At 41.9% G+C, this 18,525-nt stretch overlaps 1 protein-coding gene across 1 annotated transcript in view; it reads left to right on the top strand.

The window, feature by feature from the left end:
• LOC127663346 (complexin-1) overlaps window positions 1–18,525 on the top strand; it is a 79,152-nt gene that overhangs the window by 43,896 nt on the left and 16,731 nt on the right. Inside the window, exon 3 of the mRNA XM_052154890.1 lies at window positions 11,944–12,119. Within this exon, the coding sequence (XP_052010850.1) occupies window positions 11,944–12,119 (176 nt within the window). The remainder of the gene's footprint in view (window positions 1–11,943; window positions 12,120–18,525) is intronic.

Raw genomic sequence — 18,525 nt, 5'->3', positions numbered from 1 at the left:
CTAGAATGTGCTAATCTGTTGCATCCTCCATAACCTTACACTCAGAACCAATCCACAAGATCTGGAATTGTGCAATGCATATTAACAATTTTCTAAAAATGTAAAAAAATTTAAGTTCATTTGGGTGCTAAAAAAAAACAGGCAGCATATGCAAATTAACAGCACTATCAGTGGCCCCAAATTATTCTTAGTAAAACCCCCCATGAATATTGTTAGGTGATGAATTACTCAGGTTCCTAAACATCAAAGCATAAGATCTATTTTTACAACTTCCTCATGTGATAAGGGTATACAACATTAATATTTAATTTAGAGGCATCGATTCTCTAAAATTACAGCTTTTCTTGCCACAAATTTCGCTCTACACTCTTTCGGGGCTTGGCCTTCATCCTGACTATTTTTGACTCTTTGAATCTAAAATAAGATACAGAATACCAGATTTGCAATATTTCCTGGTGCTCTTAGACACTGAAGCAGTGTCATTGTGCTCATTTGTAATTGATATGCAAGGCTACTACATTAGATTTTCGTACTCTAGCAAAGCGGAGTCCCTCGAAAGGATCTTGAAAGTTAGAAGAACATAAGCTCAGCTGATCAGACTTTCATTGCAGAGACAAAGTACCATCCCTGAATCCTTCAACTGCAGATTAAATATCCTGTGGATGCCAGTCCCCAAAAGCTATTCTCTTTCCACTTCTTACCATCTCATTTCCTCCACCGAGCCATTAACCATGACATGACCATCTGCAAACTGAAGGTTAATCAGTGGGACAACAGCAGCAGCACTTTGAATTTCGATACATTAAATGTTCCTATCCAACCCCCACAACCATTTTGGGGAGTGGGTTCTGTCTTTTTCTGGTAGTGCAGAACAAGGCAGTCTTGACTTTCTGCCAACTCTGTACCCAGCTAGATGAATGTAATAGACTGTGAGAGATGGCTACTGCCCTAAAACGATTTCTGGCAGCCAACCAACATTAGCATGCTGAGCTGCCCAGGACTGCAGTACTTACAACACGCACGACTAGAGAGATGGAGTACAAGTGAAAAGAGAGAGAGACAGAGAAAGAGAGAGAGAGAGAGAGAGAGAGAGAGAGAGAGAGAGAGAGAGAGAGAGAGAGCTTAAAATACGATTAGAAAATATGGTTTCTTCAACTTTGGGCACTTTTAGCGCTGAGAACTTCTAATCCAGGGATTAGTTCTTTCTCACAAGCATCAACCCGGTACCTTTTAAGCGCAATTTTGTTTTCCGCTAGATAAAGAAAAACTTGTGCACCCCAAATCTAAAGATTTGCTTCAATTTTGACTTGCTGTTTTAAGAAGTGCTTTCCATTTTCTTTGCAATATGCATCTGACAGTCATTAAGTTGTACTAATAAACATTGTTTTCGAACAGCTTTCCTTAATACTTACTCCATCTGCCATAGGTTGAACAGATAGTCCTGATCTGAAGTCTTGGTTGAACAAATGTTGCTGTGGCAGGTAGTGGGGTAGCTCAAATAAACAGACAAATAATTTGATGGTGCCACAGAGCCATGTGTTTACAGTTCTTTCGCCATATATCGTGAATTAGACATAAGCTACAATGACCCGTGGGCTGTTTAACTCCTACATGAAGCAGATAGATGGTTGCCTTTCCTGCAAATTGTCCCAGACCGGTGATGGATCAGCTCAGCCTTACCCAATCAGTCCTATTTTCCGGCTCTGGCAATGCTAATTTGGGAAGATAATGGCAGTAAATGGATGATAAAAGACTTTCATGATAAAACTCATGCCACCTTTTCCTATCTATTCTTGGGATATTTAGGAGATACACCTAATTTTTTTAACCCAGTTCCTTAGAAAAAACTAGATTATTTACTCTAGCATTGTTCATTCTTGAAGAGGGGAAAAACCATGGTAACTTTTTTTGTGTACTGTATGCCACCTGAACTGCATCGACATGGGTTGAGTTTGATACCTACACCATGTCCTAGCCGCGACGTGACACATTGTTGCACTTCTCATCTTGTGTGTTGTAGCCTTAAGTCAGATTGCTGAGGATAATGGAATTTTGGTCAAATACATCCCATTTTCTTTGTGTAAAAATAGCTGTCCAAACGGAGGTCCTCCATGAGTGTTTTGAGGTTCGTTTTCTCCTCTGTCACGTTGCATGTTTAAATCTCCAACCAATGCGGAAAAGTTGAGTATGTGTGATTATATCTGTTGTGTCTCTCAGCTGTGATAAGCCTTAATGCTGAAGCTGTTAGTTTAACTACATTTCCCAGCTGTAGTGTAGTAATTCGAGCAAACATGGAGTGAGAGACAATGCCGATGACTTCAAAGAAACCGTTCGCTGACCGACGGGTGAATCAACCAACGAGCATCAACTCAAATGGCTCATAACACATAAAAATTGTCTTTTGTCGCCACCTACTGGCTAAAATCTTTAATGTCACAGGTATGAATTAAAATCCACTCCTTCGGCTGCTCTTTTAGACATCTGCGCTGCTCTTACACATTAGTTTAGAGCGCCACGAAAACAAGCAGAGTGATACAAACTCTTGAGTAATAAACTGAGTAATGTTCTGAGACATCAGAACTCTCGGAACATCTCTCGTCCAATCAGATTCGTGGACCGGAACTAACTGTAGTATAATAATAATTATATATATTAAAAATAAAATGCATAATTTTTAAATACAGCTTAACATATAAAAAGTAAAATTCATTCATTTTTTAATTGCTTTTTTGGCAGATTTGTTTTCTAACATATTGCACTAACGACAACATAATTTAATTTGATCAATTAGCAAAATGAGTAGAGAAAAAAATAAATAAACTAAACAAATAATAAAAGCCTCAAAGTTTCAAGGTGAAAATATCATATTCAACTGTCTTATCATTTCAAATATTATCATATGTTATACTGTTCATAATTTTGTCATTATATTATATCTAATTTTTTCGATGTAATTTTTTTTTTTTGAAATCCCAGTTTAATATGCAGAGTCAACTAAATAAGCCTTTCATGGGTTAATTCCCCTGAAATGTATGAAGACTGTTGATCTATGGATCACCGAAAACTGATCTGTTTTGGGGGAAAAATTCCGACCAGACAGAGAAAATACAGCAACACTTTTCAAAAGTTCAGCTATTAATAATATTTAAACATCATTGTTTTGGAGTTATGAGATAGGATGGTCCTATTTTAAAAAAAATGTTGAGGCTCACAAAGACAAAGTCCCTATTAAATTATTAATCATAATTTAATAGAGACAGATTAAAGACATCACATGACACACGTGATTACGGCTAACATATGGACAATAATGAAGGTTTCCATCCCTGCATTCTGTGTGCTGCTGTGGAGGTGGTGCTGTTGGTTGTTGCATGTGATATTTGTGCTTGTGGTGGAGGGTAATGCCTCTGTAGGGGGAAGGTGTGGCGCTGGGCCCTGGGTGTTAAGCAGGTGTGAGATAAAGACAGATGGAGCAAGAGAGGAACACAGAGTCCTTGAGTTGCAGCTCTCTGCACGTGCCCGCGCTCCACGGGGGACTCGGTCACCCATCACAGTCCTTCAGTGATCACCTTCACACACACACATGTACACACGCATGATGCAAGTACACGCGCACACACACACACACACACACACACACACACACACACACAGTTGTGTTTCCATGTTTTATGGGGACTTTCCATAGACATAATGGTTTTTATACTGTACAAACTTTATATTCTATCCCCTAAACCTAACCCTACCCCTAAACCTAACCCTCACAGAAAACTTTCTGCATTTTTACATTTTCAAAAAACATAATTTTGTATGATTTATAAGCTGTTTTCCTCATGGGGACCGACAAAATGTCCCCACAAGGTCAAAAATTTCGGGTTTTACTATCCTTATGGGGACATTTGGTCCCCACAAAGTGATAAATACACGCTCACACACACACACACACACACACACACACGTCCCCATAAACCACATTTATAGCATTATACCCTTGTAATTACTAGTTTGTTACCTAAAAAAAATTCCTCGTATACCACACACACACAAAAACACAGAGAAAGAGCGAAAGATAAAGAGAGAGAGAGCGAGAGAACAAGCGAACCAGAGACTTATATTTATACACAAATCTTCAGTCCATTAGGACCAATAGGACTTCATTTCTGTTTATTACTGTTCATTTTCTTAATTTACTTTTAAGTTATTACATTTTTATGTTTGAAATAAATAATTAGTAACACAATTTTGACTTCTCTTTGTAACACCAGGTCAGGTTTGACTGCAAGCATATTGTGACATTATTGCAAAAACTGACACTTTAAAAAACTTTAAAAGAAATCTAGTCTCAATTTCTAGTCTAAATATATATCTAAATGCATAACTTGTTATAACATTTAGAGTTACTACACAGTAGATTGCTGCATAGAAGACTGCAGCCATCTACTGGCTATTAGTGTCAAATAATGGCAGCAATCTGTCCCCAATACTCATATTTTCTTCATGGTTTAACTTATAGAAGTGTAGGTTTTTACTTTTTTTAAGTTATATAAATTTGCTTATTTGCATATGCAAATGAATTGTGAAATAAATAAATGTATTTGTAAATAGATCTAAAAAATATAAAAGAAGTGCATAGTTTGATTGTTTTTTTTGTTAAAATATGCTGTCAGCTCACTGTCTAGCAACAATTAAAACACACAGTTTTGGAATATGTATTCCTTGTATTGAGCCGAGAGATCGGCGTGTAATGTTTTGATCTTCTGATTGGTCATACATCTTCTCGTCATACAGATTTGCAGGTTAGAGTTTACCAAATTTAAACTTTTGTCTGTAACAAAATGCAATATTCAATCGTATGTGCTTGACATATTTCTACATTTGTACAGTATATACTGTCATACACAAAGCCATACACACAGCAAAGTCTAGGCCTTCAGTGTGATTCATGCCATTAAGAAAACACACTTTCACTATGAATTATCATACATTACATGGCAGTCAACTAATAATACCAAATAACATTTTAAAAACATGTTCACACACAAAAGCCAGAACTTGAAACGACACTCAATGCTCAAGCAAGCCTAATTTTAAGCCTAGTTTTGTGAAATGAATGTCAAAAATCATAATTTTTCATATGAATCTTCCAAGAAGGTCTATAATACCTACAAAAATATATCTAATAATATTTGCGATTTAAATGTTGCTTGCAATACATTTTGTTTCGTCAGGGTACACGGTAATGCTGCGTTCCATTCAAGTTGGATGTGGGATATTTCTACTTGATATCTTCGAACACAAATGCATTCCATTCCCTGATATTTGGAACTGCAACAGTTAGTTTAGCAGGGGTTTGACTCTCATTAGAGATGTCTCCAAGCAACCCAACTGATAAACAATGCTGCAGCGCTAGCATTTGTGCTTCAGGTGTATGATTTACACTTAGAAGACACCTGATGTTGCTATAACAATGCAAAAAACACTTACCAATTTACTTGAAGTCAAAATCAGTCCTCCATTCCTGATTAATAAATTAAGCAATCACACGGTCATGAAGAACATCTCGTGTTTTTAAATCCATAATGATCTCTTTCTCAACGGCGATAGTGGCAGTGATGATGATCTCGCGCGCTTTGCTTTCAAATTACGTACGTCACTTAAAGCGTGATTGCGTCACTCAAGGCCAACAAGAAGGCTTCCACTGGGACATATCCTAAAGACCACACCCACAAAGAACAAACAAATCAATCTGATTGGCTGATGAATCTGACAATCTGACTTTAGTTGCTCATTCGTTTGCACTGTTGAGGGATTCTGTGGAAATTCTGAAGGCCTAACGGGGTGGAGCTCAAACTCACGTGCTGCTTCGGGTATGTGATTTGTGAAACAGTTGTCACACTTTGCTTGTAAGCATCAAGGAATAAATTCTGAAAAAACTTTTAGTTTTTCTCTATTTGTTGGCAGATTAATTAAGAGTGGAAAGCAATTATAAATACATAGGAAAAAAGGTGATTGAGATTTCTTTTATTTATTTGGCATGTTAGACCAGCAGAGAAGGCTTTGCTGGCCCTGAGAATTCGCCACTGCACACACACATGGGTATATAACAATTTTCCATTTCTGTGAGACACACACATTATCAATACACAAATTTAAACACGCTAGGGTAAAGAGAAGCACATTTTGTTCTCATCTACCCACACTTCCTCACACATACACACATACTGTCAACTGCACAAAGATATGAGGATATGCCACCTGTCAAGTATGCCATCTTCATCATTTTCCTCTAAAACAGACACATACTTCACCAAACATGCTCTCTTTATGCGACACAGTGCATTTTAAGTCCACATTGTGCCATTTTAAAAAAACTCAAGCATCAATTTGATGTTTTTCAGAGAGCTCTGTGCCTCTCGGCCGACAGGCGCAGGATGACACATAGAGAAGCCCTCGAACCCTGTTAGCTTTAGTATGGTTAGCTGCTTGTTATGAAGAGATTTACTTAAGGGACTCTGGTCTGGTTTGCATGATTGGCTGAGCAGTATATAGTGCTAGACTGCACAGAGACGCCGTTAAGAGTTTTCAGAGCGCTGCTGTCTCACACGGCGGCACAACGACTTTGTCACTATCAGATGAGCTAATTAGCCTCAGGAGCACAGATTAACAGCAGTGTGCTACAGAGGAACGGAGACAAGAGCCAGTGCCATGCGAGTGAAAACAACTCTAATTAAAAACAGACAATGAAAAACACTGGAGTTCAAACGGGAGAGGGAAGCTGCGGCTTTTGCCTGTGATCTTCAAAAACTTCGCTTTGAGAGAAAGCTGAAAATTAGCTATTGAGAATTGATGCATTTATGTATGTTTGAAGGAAGTGAAACTGTCACATTTAATGGAGGTGAGGGAAGTACACAGACTAAACTGTCCTCTCTCCAATGAAGCACTGGAAACACTGAATCATTTAGGGGAATCGGTTCTTTATAGATATACATGTAAATGAACCAAATAAAGTAATCGAGTCACTTGTTTAAGTGTTGGAAACTCTGATTCATAGTGAGTTCAATTGCTCAACAACCATATGTGTTGCAGTGAAGCACTATCTGACTTTCTCCAAGCCCAATATATTCTCTCAGAAAATACACCAGCAATCTCAATTTCAACCTGAAGTTTGCTAAAGCTGTTCAGTGCAGGGATATACTCTCTGCTCCAAACAACTGGTAATACAAGATGACAGCTCTCTACAGAATCGTTCAGTTACAGCAAGTTTTCAGTTATGTCAGCTAATCTTTTTCATGGATGCCCCAGTGGGCAGTTTCAGTTGCTGTTGAGGCAATTCTTATAGGTTAATCTTGCCCTAAAATGAAATCCCTTAGTCAACTTTCCTGAAATCAAGGGCTTTCTAAATGTTTCAATTTTGTACAAACACATTCAATCTTTACTGAACTTAATTTGAGGCAGTTTTCTGAGCTGCTGTAAGCCTGCTGTTCTTGTGGATATGAATGGTTTAAACTAGACCACATCATAGTTGTACAATTATGACCTATTCATTGTGCTAGAGCTGAATTGCTGGCTGCACAGTGTAATACAAGAGTGGATAGTGGTTTCATTTAGTTGAAGTGAGTCACTCTGAAAAGTTAATTGGATCAGTTTGTGATATACGTTAAATTCTTGTTACGACTGCTCATCTTTCAGCAGAATTTGAAGTCAACATGCAATGGCGATTCACAACCCATTTGACTTTCAAAGAGTGACATATTTCCATGTGAAACAGGATAATTGATTAGATTGTGAAAAGTGGGCTATGCTTTTTTCTACACGTTCATAAAACAAGATATATATATATATTTTTAAGAAGCAACATGACATATTGACATGATATTTTGTCTTGTTTTAAGAGAAATTTAACAAAGTTTAGTAATGTTTCTGCCTATAAAAAGAAAAAATACCAAATGGGTAACGAAAAAATACCTAATTCAAAAGCAAAACAAGTTTATTTTTCTTACCCCATTAGCAAATAGTTTTTTCTTGATTTAAGCATTAGCCCCACCAACTTTTGTTAGATTTCTCTGAAAACAAGACTTAATATCTCATGTCATTCTCTAGTACATTATTCTTGTTTTTATGATGTTTAGGTGTTTTACCGGAAGTTAAGACAAAAATACTATTATAACAGAATGGAGCCAGACCTGAATTTGAAAGCAATGTTAAGGACTCTTCCCAACACAAAGCACTACCGGAATCCACTTTTAAAGAAGAATTTTAGATCAGGAAGTGGAGGTTGAAGGTCAAGTTCACCATTGAGAGCATCTCAACATATCCCAATGATAGTGCATTTGCCAATTGATCATTATTCACAATTAATGAAATAAAATGTATTACATTATTGATGACCGATTTTAAACTGGCAAAAAATTTGAAAGGCTGCATTACCTGCAGTACAACAATAGCCTAAAACAATGCTTAAATAGCTATTTGGCTATTGGTTAATATGAACCAATAGGGCACACAGCCTACATCACATTAGCTGATAAGGAAAGTCGTTTCAGTGTTATAAAATATTTATGAAAGATTAAAAAGACAATTTTTTATTTGGAGTATAACACGCATTGATCAGCTGCACACAATAAGACCAGAAACATGCATTAAAGAGCAACATGCAGGTTGGACACCCCTATATAGCATAGTGTATGTTGATGATAAAACAACTAGATTTTCTGAACTGGAGTAATATATATTTAGCCATTAACGATATTTTGAGATAAATTGTGATAAAATAACTTCCGCATCTATAAAGCACTAACCGGAAGTGACGATGGGCGAGGGAGTCTGGTCAAGTTCAAGCTCAGGTTACAATGGATGCGAATGAAGAAACCGAGTTCTCCGGTGTGGCCGAACATGCTTATGATGGCCCACAGGCCTATAATTATGAGCAAATTAAGAGTTAAAATAATTAAAAGTAAGCCTTACTCTGCTAAGTCCTCGTTTTCGTTGCACAGAATGTCTGCTAACGTTAGCACTTTGTCCTCCAGTCCAGCCCGCGCCAAAATCCGGTGTACACTTTGACGGTGGACTTGATTCCATCGAGTCCACCGAGGGAACAGCATCAGTAATCAGCCTCACGTGGTCCTTACTCCGAAATCCCATCCGAGACTCCAACAAATCTCCAGGTCGGTAATTCTCCGGAGTGAAATGTGCGCCACAAATGACCGAGTGTGTGGTAACAGACACGGCAGTGAAGTCTGCTCTCTTCACCTGCACAAAACGCACTCAAGACTGAAAAGCCTTGTTTTTCCTAGAAGGAAAATGATGGACACGATGTCCTGACATGCTGGAATTCGTGCAACCAGCACAAACACAATAATTTACCATTATGGCTTCTCTAAAACTTTCTGTACTGCTCTAACTACATCAACACCCACAATGAGAGCTGACCGCGAGCTCTTTTATTTGCCTCGCCGTACGTCATATGACGCGTTGATAGCGGGAAAGGCGTATTCCAGAGCCTAGCACATTTTCATCAAAATCTCTACATCAAATGAGATTTCATTAATAATTTCTACATATGTGTTTTTAAAAGACCTCTGCAGACAATATAAAGTATTAATTCAGTTATAAATTCAACCTGCATGTTGCTCTTTAAGAAAGTGACATGGGTCCATTTTGATTTCATGTTGACATTTGAACAGTACAGTAGAATGTTCTCAGTTTGTCCTTTACAAAGTCGTGTTAAGTAATTATCACTTTCTGTGATCTACTCATTAACAGTTTTCGCTGCACATAAACCAGGCATCAACTATAAAGTTGTGTCAGTCTGCTGTAAATGTGTGGTGAAAATCAGTTTGCTATATCTTCACCACCCTCTTCCAGAGGATAATGCAGCCTGGTTCACTCAACCCTCATGCAGATATGATGTGAACGAACAGCCCAGACTGATAAAAGAGGAGTGAATCGTTAGATCTGAAGATTGAAGTCTGCACATGTCTCTGTTGTCAGAAAGGCCCAGCTCTCATTAAAATCAATTTCTAGAGAGCGGGAAATGTGAGACCACATGTCACGCAGGTTGAATGCAGACCTCATGGGCTGGTGGGCAATGGCATTGTGCCGCACACAACTGCTGATCCGGGAAGACCAAAACTCCTGGACTGAAAACAAAACCCCTCATGCATTTACATGGCGTTCTGTCTTCCAGAACAGACCGACGTGACATGAATACATATTGCATGAACTTGGATAACTTCTGTTCTGCTAAGTCAGCCTAAGAAACACAGAAAGGTTGTGTTTGCATTTGTATCTATTTTTATTCCTACAAAATAATTTTAGGTTAAACATCTGAGACAAAGTTGATCCCTAAATGAGATGCAACTGAGATCTCCATTACATTTTCTGAGATATGAAAGGGCAACCTCTGAGAAATACAATGTTCCTCTGGGCAGAAACCAATTTGCAATATGCTGAAGAACCTGTATTTTTGTCTCACCAAAGAACCAAATATTGAACTCAACAGTCAACTCAACTATTGACTAATTTAATGTGACGTCACTGTATAACTGCACCACAATGTTTGTAGCCGAAACCCCAAATACAATCAGTTTGCGGCAGATAGGGCAATGTGGGGTGTGGCAAAATTCGGCAAAAGTAGGCAGATATACTTGCCAGTCACCGGTATATGAAGATGAAGCATGTAAAACAAATATATAGATGCCCCGAAAGTCAAATTTGGCAATATTTGTGCTGACTTCTGACCTGTAAAAATATTTCCTGAGACTTGGCATGGATCAAATGCAATAATTGACATATTTCTTGAAGTCGTTTCACAGGTATTTTTTCAACCACTGCCATTTCTTTCCCCCACTGATGGTCACAAATATGTCCACTACAAGGAAAAAGTTCCTTGGAAGAACCTTTATTTTCAAGATTATTCAAGATTATTATTATGGAAGAACCTTTATTTTCAAGACTGTCATTTTTACCTAGTGATTTCTATGATTTATGATTGTTTTTAACATTTTGCCACCTTTTACCTTTTTCTGCTTTAAATTTACTAATTTGAAAGATGCTTTTATTTAAAATGACTTTCAAATTAGAAAAATTTGGAAAGTGCAACAATACAAAATTTCAACATTAACAAATTAAGTAACAAAACACCATAAATTATGTATTCAGGCAAGCTCACAGAGTCCTGTCTTCTGGCATAGTATTAGCACTCCCTTGTTTTCATGACATATTCACGCTCAGCTGATCTACTCTTCAGCTTGTAAGGACATCACAATCGCTGGTTGTTCATTCAGGGTAATTCCAAGCTTGCTTTGTGTGATTTTGAGCACTTGTCTTTTGATAAAAGCTAATTACACCCTCATTTACAAAAGTACGCCTGACACAATGTAACATCACGTAGCATTAATACGGTTTGACCACCAGAAGGACACACAGAGCATCACAGATACTCACTCTATGGAACGTTAACAAGTGACTGGATGATTGATGAATGGAGGTTGCGGATGCAATCAGAACTTATTATCTGCTCTGTCAAAATCTTTTGACCTCATGGCCCTAATGGAGCCCTTTTATTGTAAAATTCTGACCCATAGTCCTTATGGGTGCCTGTCCTACTTGCATGTCCTACTGATAAAGAGCAGTCGCCATTGAGGGTATTTATAAAAATAAAATGAAAATAAAAAAGACTTTATTAGTTTTCAAAGCACCTTGTGTTAGAGGTTATCCTACAAATCTTTGTGATATGTTGTTCATGGATTTCCTGTTCTTATTTCTTTCTCAGTGTTCCTGAAGCTCAACTAGTAGAGCACAATGCAAGCAATGTCAATGTCATGGCTTTGATTCCCAGGGAGCACACAAACTGATCAAAAGTATACCTTGAATGGACTGTGAGTTGCTTTGGATAAAAGCTTTATTCAAAGCATAATTTAAATGCATTTCTTTCTCTCAAAGGGGCGACCAAAGACATGGGGAAAATGCTGGGTGGTGAGGAGGAAAAGGACCCTGATGCAGAGAGGAAGGAGGAAGAAAGACAGGAAGCCCTCAGGCAACAGGAGGAAGAGAGAAAGGCGAAGTACGCAAAAATGGAGGCGGAGAGGGAATCAGTTCGACAGGGCATCAGGGACAAGGTAAACATACCATGAGATAATCATCATCGTCTCATGACAACTTATAATAACTTGTGTAATATGGCAAAATCGTTGGATATTGTATGACATGGATTGTATGAAAAGATATTAATTTCAATCCAATAGGAGCCAAATTGATACAGTACAGGAATAACATTTTAGCTAGTCTCCTATTCAACACTTTATTTTAACAAAGAAAACTTCTGTGTACACGTTCAGTTACTCATTCCATATTTATTTATACAATACAAATGACTGATGAATGATAATAACCTCTAATACTCTTCAGTCTTCTTTTTCCAAACCCTGATGTGTTCTTCCATAGAACACCCCCCTTCCTCCCAATTAAAATCATGGTTAGGTTAACACTTTAAAGCCTGACATATGAAAGAATTGTCAGAAAATTAATTTTTTTTGACATTAAACCATTAAAGTTTTCTTTCATATTTTATACATTAGGCTCTACAGGTCATTGTCCTCCTGAGGCCCAGCAATTATAATTTTTGGTGTAGGACATTTGTTTTTTACGTTTCTCTTAGCTCATAAAGGCTACAGTGGTAAATATTGGGGTATTATCAGAGGACTCATTGGGCTTTTCAGAGATATCAAATGTTTGAGAGTTTGACCATGACAACTTCCTCTCCTTGGTCTATAAATATGGATTGAAATGTATCACAGTTCTGTTCAGCACATCATATTGTCACGAACCCCTTTCCTCTGCCCCATCTCCGCTTGCTCGAGCACGCACCCATACACTCCGCGAGCGTGCTCGCTTCCCGCTCCCTCGCTCCGCCCCCTTGAGCGTGTACACTCTTTTTCCTCCCTCGAGCACTCACGCTCCTTATGCTATTGCGAGCTCTGCTCGTAAGCTATCTCCCCCCTCTGGCGCACTCGCTTCCCCCAGAACATTATGACCACCTACACTCACGCGCATCCTATCCCCACACATTAGATTCACCTGCACTCGTCTCGTCACCTTCATTGTTCACACCTGCACCTTCCCCTATAAATACCCAGCACTTCCGTTTCACGGGTGTTGGTTATTGTATGTATTGTATTGTGTTTAGTTTCCCGTACCTTTGCCCTGCTAGTCCCGTCTAGTTTTGCCCCTGCTAGTCTCATCTAGTCTTGACCTCGCCCTACTGTACGCTGGTTCCTCGTTTACTGTGGGGGAGGCAGATACTGAACCAGCGCTCTACACCACGGCCCCCGCTTCGAGGCCTACCACGGCCCCCGCTTTGAAGCCTACCACGGCCCCCGCTTTGAAGCCTACCACGGCCCCCGCCTTGAAGCCTGTCACGGCCCCAGTCCCTAAGCCTGTCACGGCCCCAGTCCCTAAGCCTGTCACGGCCCCAGTCCCTAAGCCTGACACGGCCCCAGTCCCGGCCCAGGCCTGCTCACGGCCAGCGAGCAGCGCCCATGCCCGCCACGGCCAACGAGCGGCGCCATGCCGCCACGCCAACGAGCGGGCCCATGCCCGCCACGCCAACGAGCCAGCGCCATGCCGCTACGGCCAATAGCCAGCGCCACTGCCTGCCACGCCGGTGAGCCAGCCCATGTCTGCCACGGTCAGCGAGCCAGCCTGTGCCTCGACCCCCTGAGCCAGCCTGTAGCCTCAACGCCCCATGGCCACGTCCCTGTTGGCGAGACGTAGAGAAGGAAGAGGCCCTTCTCCCAGTCTCGCTCGTGCTCAAGACCTCTGCTCCGCCCTCAGAGTCTTCCACGGCTCTGCAGACCTCTGCTCCGCCCTCAGAGTCTTCCACGGCTCTGCAGACCTCTGCTCCGCCCTCAGAGTCTTCCACGGCTCTGCAGACCTCTGCTCCGCCCTCAGAGTCTTCCACGGCTCTGCCGGGTTCTGCTCCGCCCTCAGAGCCTCCCACGGCTCTGCCGGGTTCTGCTCCACCCTCAGAGCCTCCCACGGCTCTGTCGGGTTCTGCTTGCCCCTCTGAGCCCTCCCGGGCTCTGCCTCACGAGTCTCCAAGGGCCCCTCACGAGCCTCCTAGGGCTCCTCCTCACGAGCCTCCCAGAGCTCTACCCCTCAAGTCCCTCAGGGCTCCACCCTTCAAGCCTCTCACGGCTTCGCCTCTCGAGTCTCTCAAGGCTCCATCCCTCGAGTCTTTCATGGCTCCACCCCTCAAGCCTCTCACGGCTTCGCCTCTCGAGTCTCTCAGGGCTCCATCCCTCGAGTCTTTCATGGCTCCACCCCCTCAAGCCTCTCACGGCTTCGCCTCTCGAGTCTCTCAGGGCTCCATCCCTCGAGTCTTTCATGGCTCCACCCCTCAAGCCTCTCACGGCTTCGCCTCTCGAGTCTTTCAGGGCTCCATCCCTCGAGTCTTTCATGGCTCCACCCCTCAAGCCTCTCACGGCTTCGCCTCTCGAGTCTCTCAGGGCTCCTCCGCCTCTCAGGGCGTCCCCTCTCGAGTCTTTCATAGCTCCACCCCTCAAGCCTCTCACGGCTTCGCCTCTCGAGTCTCTCAGGGCTCCTCCGCCTCTCAGGGCTCCGCCCCTCGAGTCTCTCAGGGCTCCTCCCCTCTCAAGCCTCTCAGGGCTCCCCTCTCGAGTCTTTCAGGGCTCCTCCTCCTCTCAAGCCTCTCAGGGCTTCGTCTCTCGAGTCTTTCAAGGCTCCCCCTCAAGCCTCTCGAGCCTCCCAGGGCTCGGCCACTAGAGGCTCCTATGGCTCTGCCTCCCGAGCCTCCTACGGCTCCCCCTCCAGAGCCTCCTACGGCTCCACCTCCCGAGCCTCCCAGGGCTCGGCCACTAGAGGCTCCTATGGCTCTGCCTCCCGAGCCTCCTACGGCTCCCCCTCCAGAGCCTCCTACGGCTCCACCTCCCGAGCCTCTCATGGCTCTGCTCCCAAAGACTCCAGAGCTTCCTAGGGCTCCGCCTCTTGAGCCTTCCACGGCTCCACCACCCGAGCCTCCTACAGCTCTGCTCCCTAAGACTCCAGAGTCTTCTAGAGATTCGCCTCCCGAGCCTCCTGCGGCTCCGCCTCCCAAGCCTCCTACGGCGCCACCTCCCCCGGCTCTGCCTCCAGAGCCTACCAGGGCTTCACTCCTGGAGCCTTCTACAGTGCCACCTCCCACGGCGTCACCTCCCTCGGCTCTGCCTCCAGAGCCTTCCAGGGCTTCACCTCTGGAGCCTCCTACGGCGCCACCTCCATGGGCTCCACTTCCTGAGCCTTCCAGGCCTTCGCCCCTAAAGCCTCCTTCGGCTCCACCTCCAGAGCCCACCAGGGCCTCGCCCCTGGGGCCTCCTGCGACTCCACCTCCCTCGGCTCCGTCTCCTGAGCCTTCCTCGGCTCTGCCTCCAGAGCCCCCGAGCCTCCCTCGGCCGCCTCTTCTGTCTCTCAATTCCCGCCTGCCGAAGTCTCTCACGGCTCCGCCTTCCAAGGCTCAGTCTCCCAAGTCCTCCACGACTCCGCCTTTCATGGCTCCGCCCCTGAAACCTTTCCTCACTGGGTCTTGCCTGCTCCCCTTGTTACCGTTCCTCTACCTGTCCTGTGGCCTCTTCCGGTCCTGTGGCCTCACCTTCCAGACCCCCGGACCCAGTCCCTGTCCTCCAGTCGCCTTCCAGACCTCCTGACCCAGTCTCTGCCCTATGGCTGCCCCCTAGACCTCCCGACAACCCGCCTGTCCACTATGTTCCCCTTGACCTTGCCTTGAACTGCCCATTGACCCCCATGGACTGTTTCATCTCCCTTTTGTGCCTTCTGCCCCCGCGAGCTCACGCTCGTTCTGTCCCCTCGAGCTCTCACGCTCGTTCTGTCCCCACGAGCTCACACGCTCGTTCTGTTCCCTCGCGCTCCTTGCAGCCGAGCGCGGCCGTCAGGAGCCGCCCTATTCAGAGGGGGAGTACTGTCACGAACCCCTTTCCTCTGCCCCATCTCCGCTTCCTCGAGCACGCACCCATACACTCCGCGAGCGTGCTCGCTTCCCGCTCCCTCGCTCCGCCCCTTGAGCGCGTGACGCTTTTTTCCTCCCTCGAGCACTCACGCTCCTTATGCTATTGCGAGCTCTGCTCGTAAGCTATCTCCCCTCTGGCGCACTCGCTTCCCCAGAACATTATGACCACCTACACTCACGCAGCATCCTATCCCCACACATTAGATTCACCTGCACTCGTCTCGTCACCTTCATTGTTCACACCTGCACCTTCCCCTATAAATACCCAGCACTTCCGTTTCACGGGTGTTGGTTATTGTATGTATTGTATTGTGTTTAGTTTCCCGTACCTTTGCCCTGCTAGTCCCGTCTAGTTTTGCCCCTGCTAGTCTCATCTAGTCCTGACCTCCCTACTCGTCACCTCTTAGCTTGCCAACTCGTAGTTGTTAACTGTTTTCCCGTCCTCGCCCTCTTTGTACTTTGATTCCCCGGCTTTTTCCCCTACGCTTCCCACGACTACTCTTCACTGGATTTGCCCCTTGTTTGTACCTTCGCCTGCTTTTATTTACAATAAAGCAGTTTTCCATCATTGTGACTGTCTCTACTTGTGTGTGTGTGTGTCGGGTTACACATATATGTATATATATATATATATATATATATATATATATATATATATATATATATATATATTTGTTTTTTTTGATAAACAGTTTTTATCGTATGTATTTTATGCACCAAACACTATACTGACACTTAAAAAAGGGAAATTGTAAAACTTTTTTCACTTGGTCTCAGGAACTTGTAAGGGGTAAGAGGACATCATTATAGCTTGTAATGTAAAAAAATAAGATCTTATAATGACAGAGCAGGCTACATATATAACAATACACAGACATATTAGTTAACACTTTAGATATATATTATAAAAAGTACATGTCAGAATTTTCAAAGCTCTGTGATTTAAAAAATAATAATTTTATAGTGGGCATTAATGCAATGTAACGGTGATTGAAGGATATACCTCAAAAGCCTATTGGATAAAATTGTATTCATGTAATTCCAACATGCTTTTTCAATAAAATAATATACAAAGTTTTAACCAAGCAGAAGTTGTTTAGCAAATACTCATTTTAAAATATCAGTTTCAATATAATCAACACTGTCAGTTTTTTGGCTTTTCAGCTTGAACAGAGAGTGTGACAGGAGCCATCAAACGTTGTGTATCATATTTGATACATAAGGCATTATATAGCGTTAAGAGTTTGGTTAAGGAGTTACACTTTATGGTTAGGTTTAGTTTTGTGTCAGAGATTAAACTTCATAACAACAATAATAAGTCATATGATTTTATACTGGACAACTTGTACCATTTCTTATGATTTCGTCATCTCATACCATTCTAACAACTTCTTATGTGACTGGGTTGAGATAATTATCCACCATTATCATCAAAATGATAAAATGACCACTCAAAACTATTGTTATTTGATATGTGTAAAATTACAGAGTCATGTGGAATACCACTGGTGGTATACCAGTGGTATGCCACATGACTCTGGAATTTTACATTTATATGCCACTAGCATCACCAAAGGAAATGTCCGAGGTCTTTCCGACATTATTGCAAAATTATTTTTTTATGTGTCTCCTTGTATGTATGATGCACACTGTAACAAATTGCCAGGATTTTACAAGATGTAACAGTCATTTCTTACAATAAAACACTGCTTTCATTATTCTACTGTAAAATCAATGCAGGCTATGCCATTTTATGTTATAACACAACACATTACTTTAAAACAGAAATGACAATATCATACTGCATTGTGAGATAATTGTATTTAGTTTAAAGTCACCATTGTGGTGTTTGTTGTTCCCTTTGAATGGCAAATTTGACTTTTTTAAAGTAAAATACATTTTCTTCTATCTGACTTAGTTGTGCTTTTAAGAACATAATTTTTTGCACTGTGACAGAAAATGTATTTAATTTAGAGATTTACTAAGCCTGATCAAGATGTGTAGTCTACACTATATTGTGCATTTGTAAGAAAACAAATTGTTGTAATTAAACAATGAGGTCGTGATTCTTGCAAGGTCATGCTGTGATACGATTGATCTGTTATTGCACAAACTTTTAGTAAAGTTGGCATTCAAGTACACACAGATATCAACACTCAGCATACAAACTCAGCAATGGTAAAAAATGGTGACAACAAACAAACATTGCAGGTTAAAAAATATACAGTTGATAATTGCTATTCTACAATACAGCACTGGTACATTACAGTAATTTCCTGGACCTGTTCAATGCAAAGTTTTATAGTGCACAATTAATGATAATTTCACACAAATCACAATTGAAACGACAGATCATTAGTTCAATACTCGCTTTCCACCATGTTTCTCACTCTATTTATCTTATGACATCAAAACACTTTTACTATGGCTCATGCCTTGTAAGGTGATACATTTGAATGTTTGCATTACATAACCAACTACATTTATAAGATTTTTCAAGTGTG

Source organism: Xyrauchen texanus, chromosome 23, assembly GCF_025860055.1.
Source record: "Xyrauchen texanus isolate HMW12.3.18 chromosome 23, RBS_HiC_50CHRs, whole genome shotgun sequence".
NCBI lineage: Eukaryota > Metazoa > Chordata > Actinopteri > Cypriniformes > Catostomidae > Xyrauchen > Xyrauchen texanus.
This window is presented reverse-complemented; position numbering and strand designations above follow the sequence as displayed.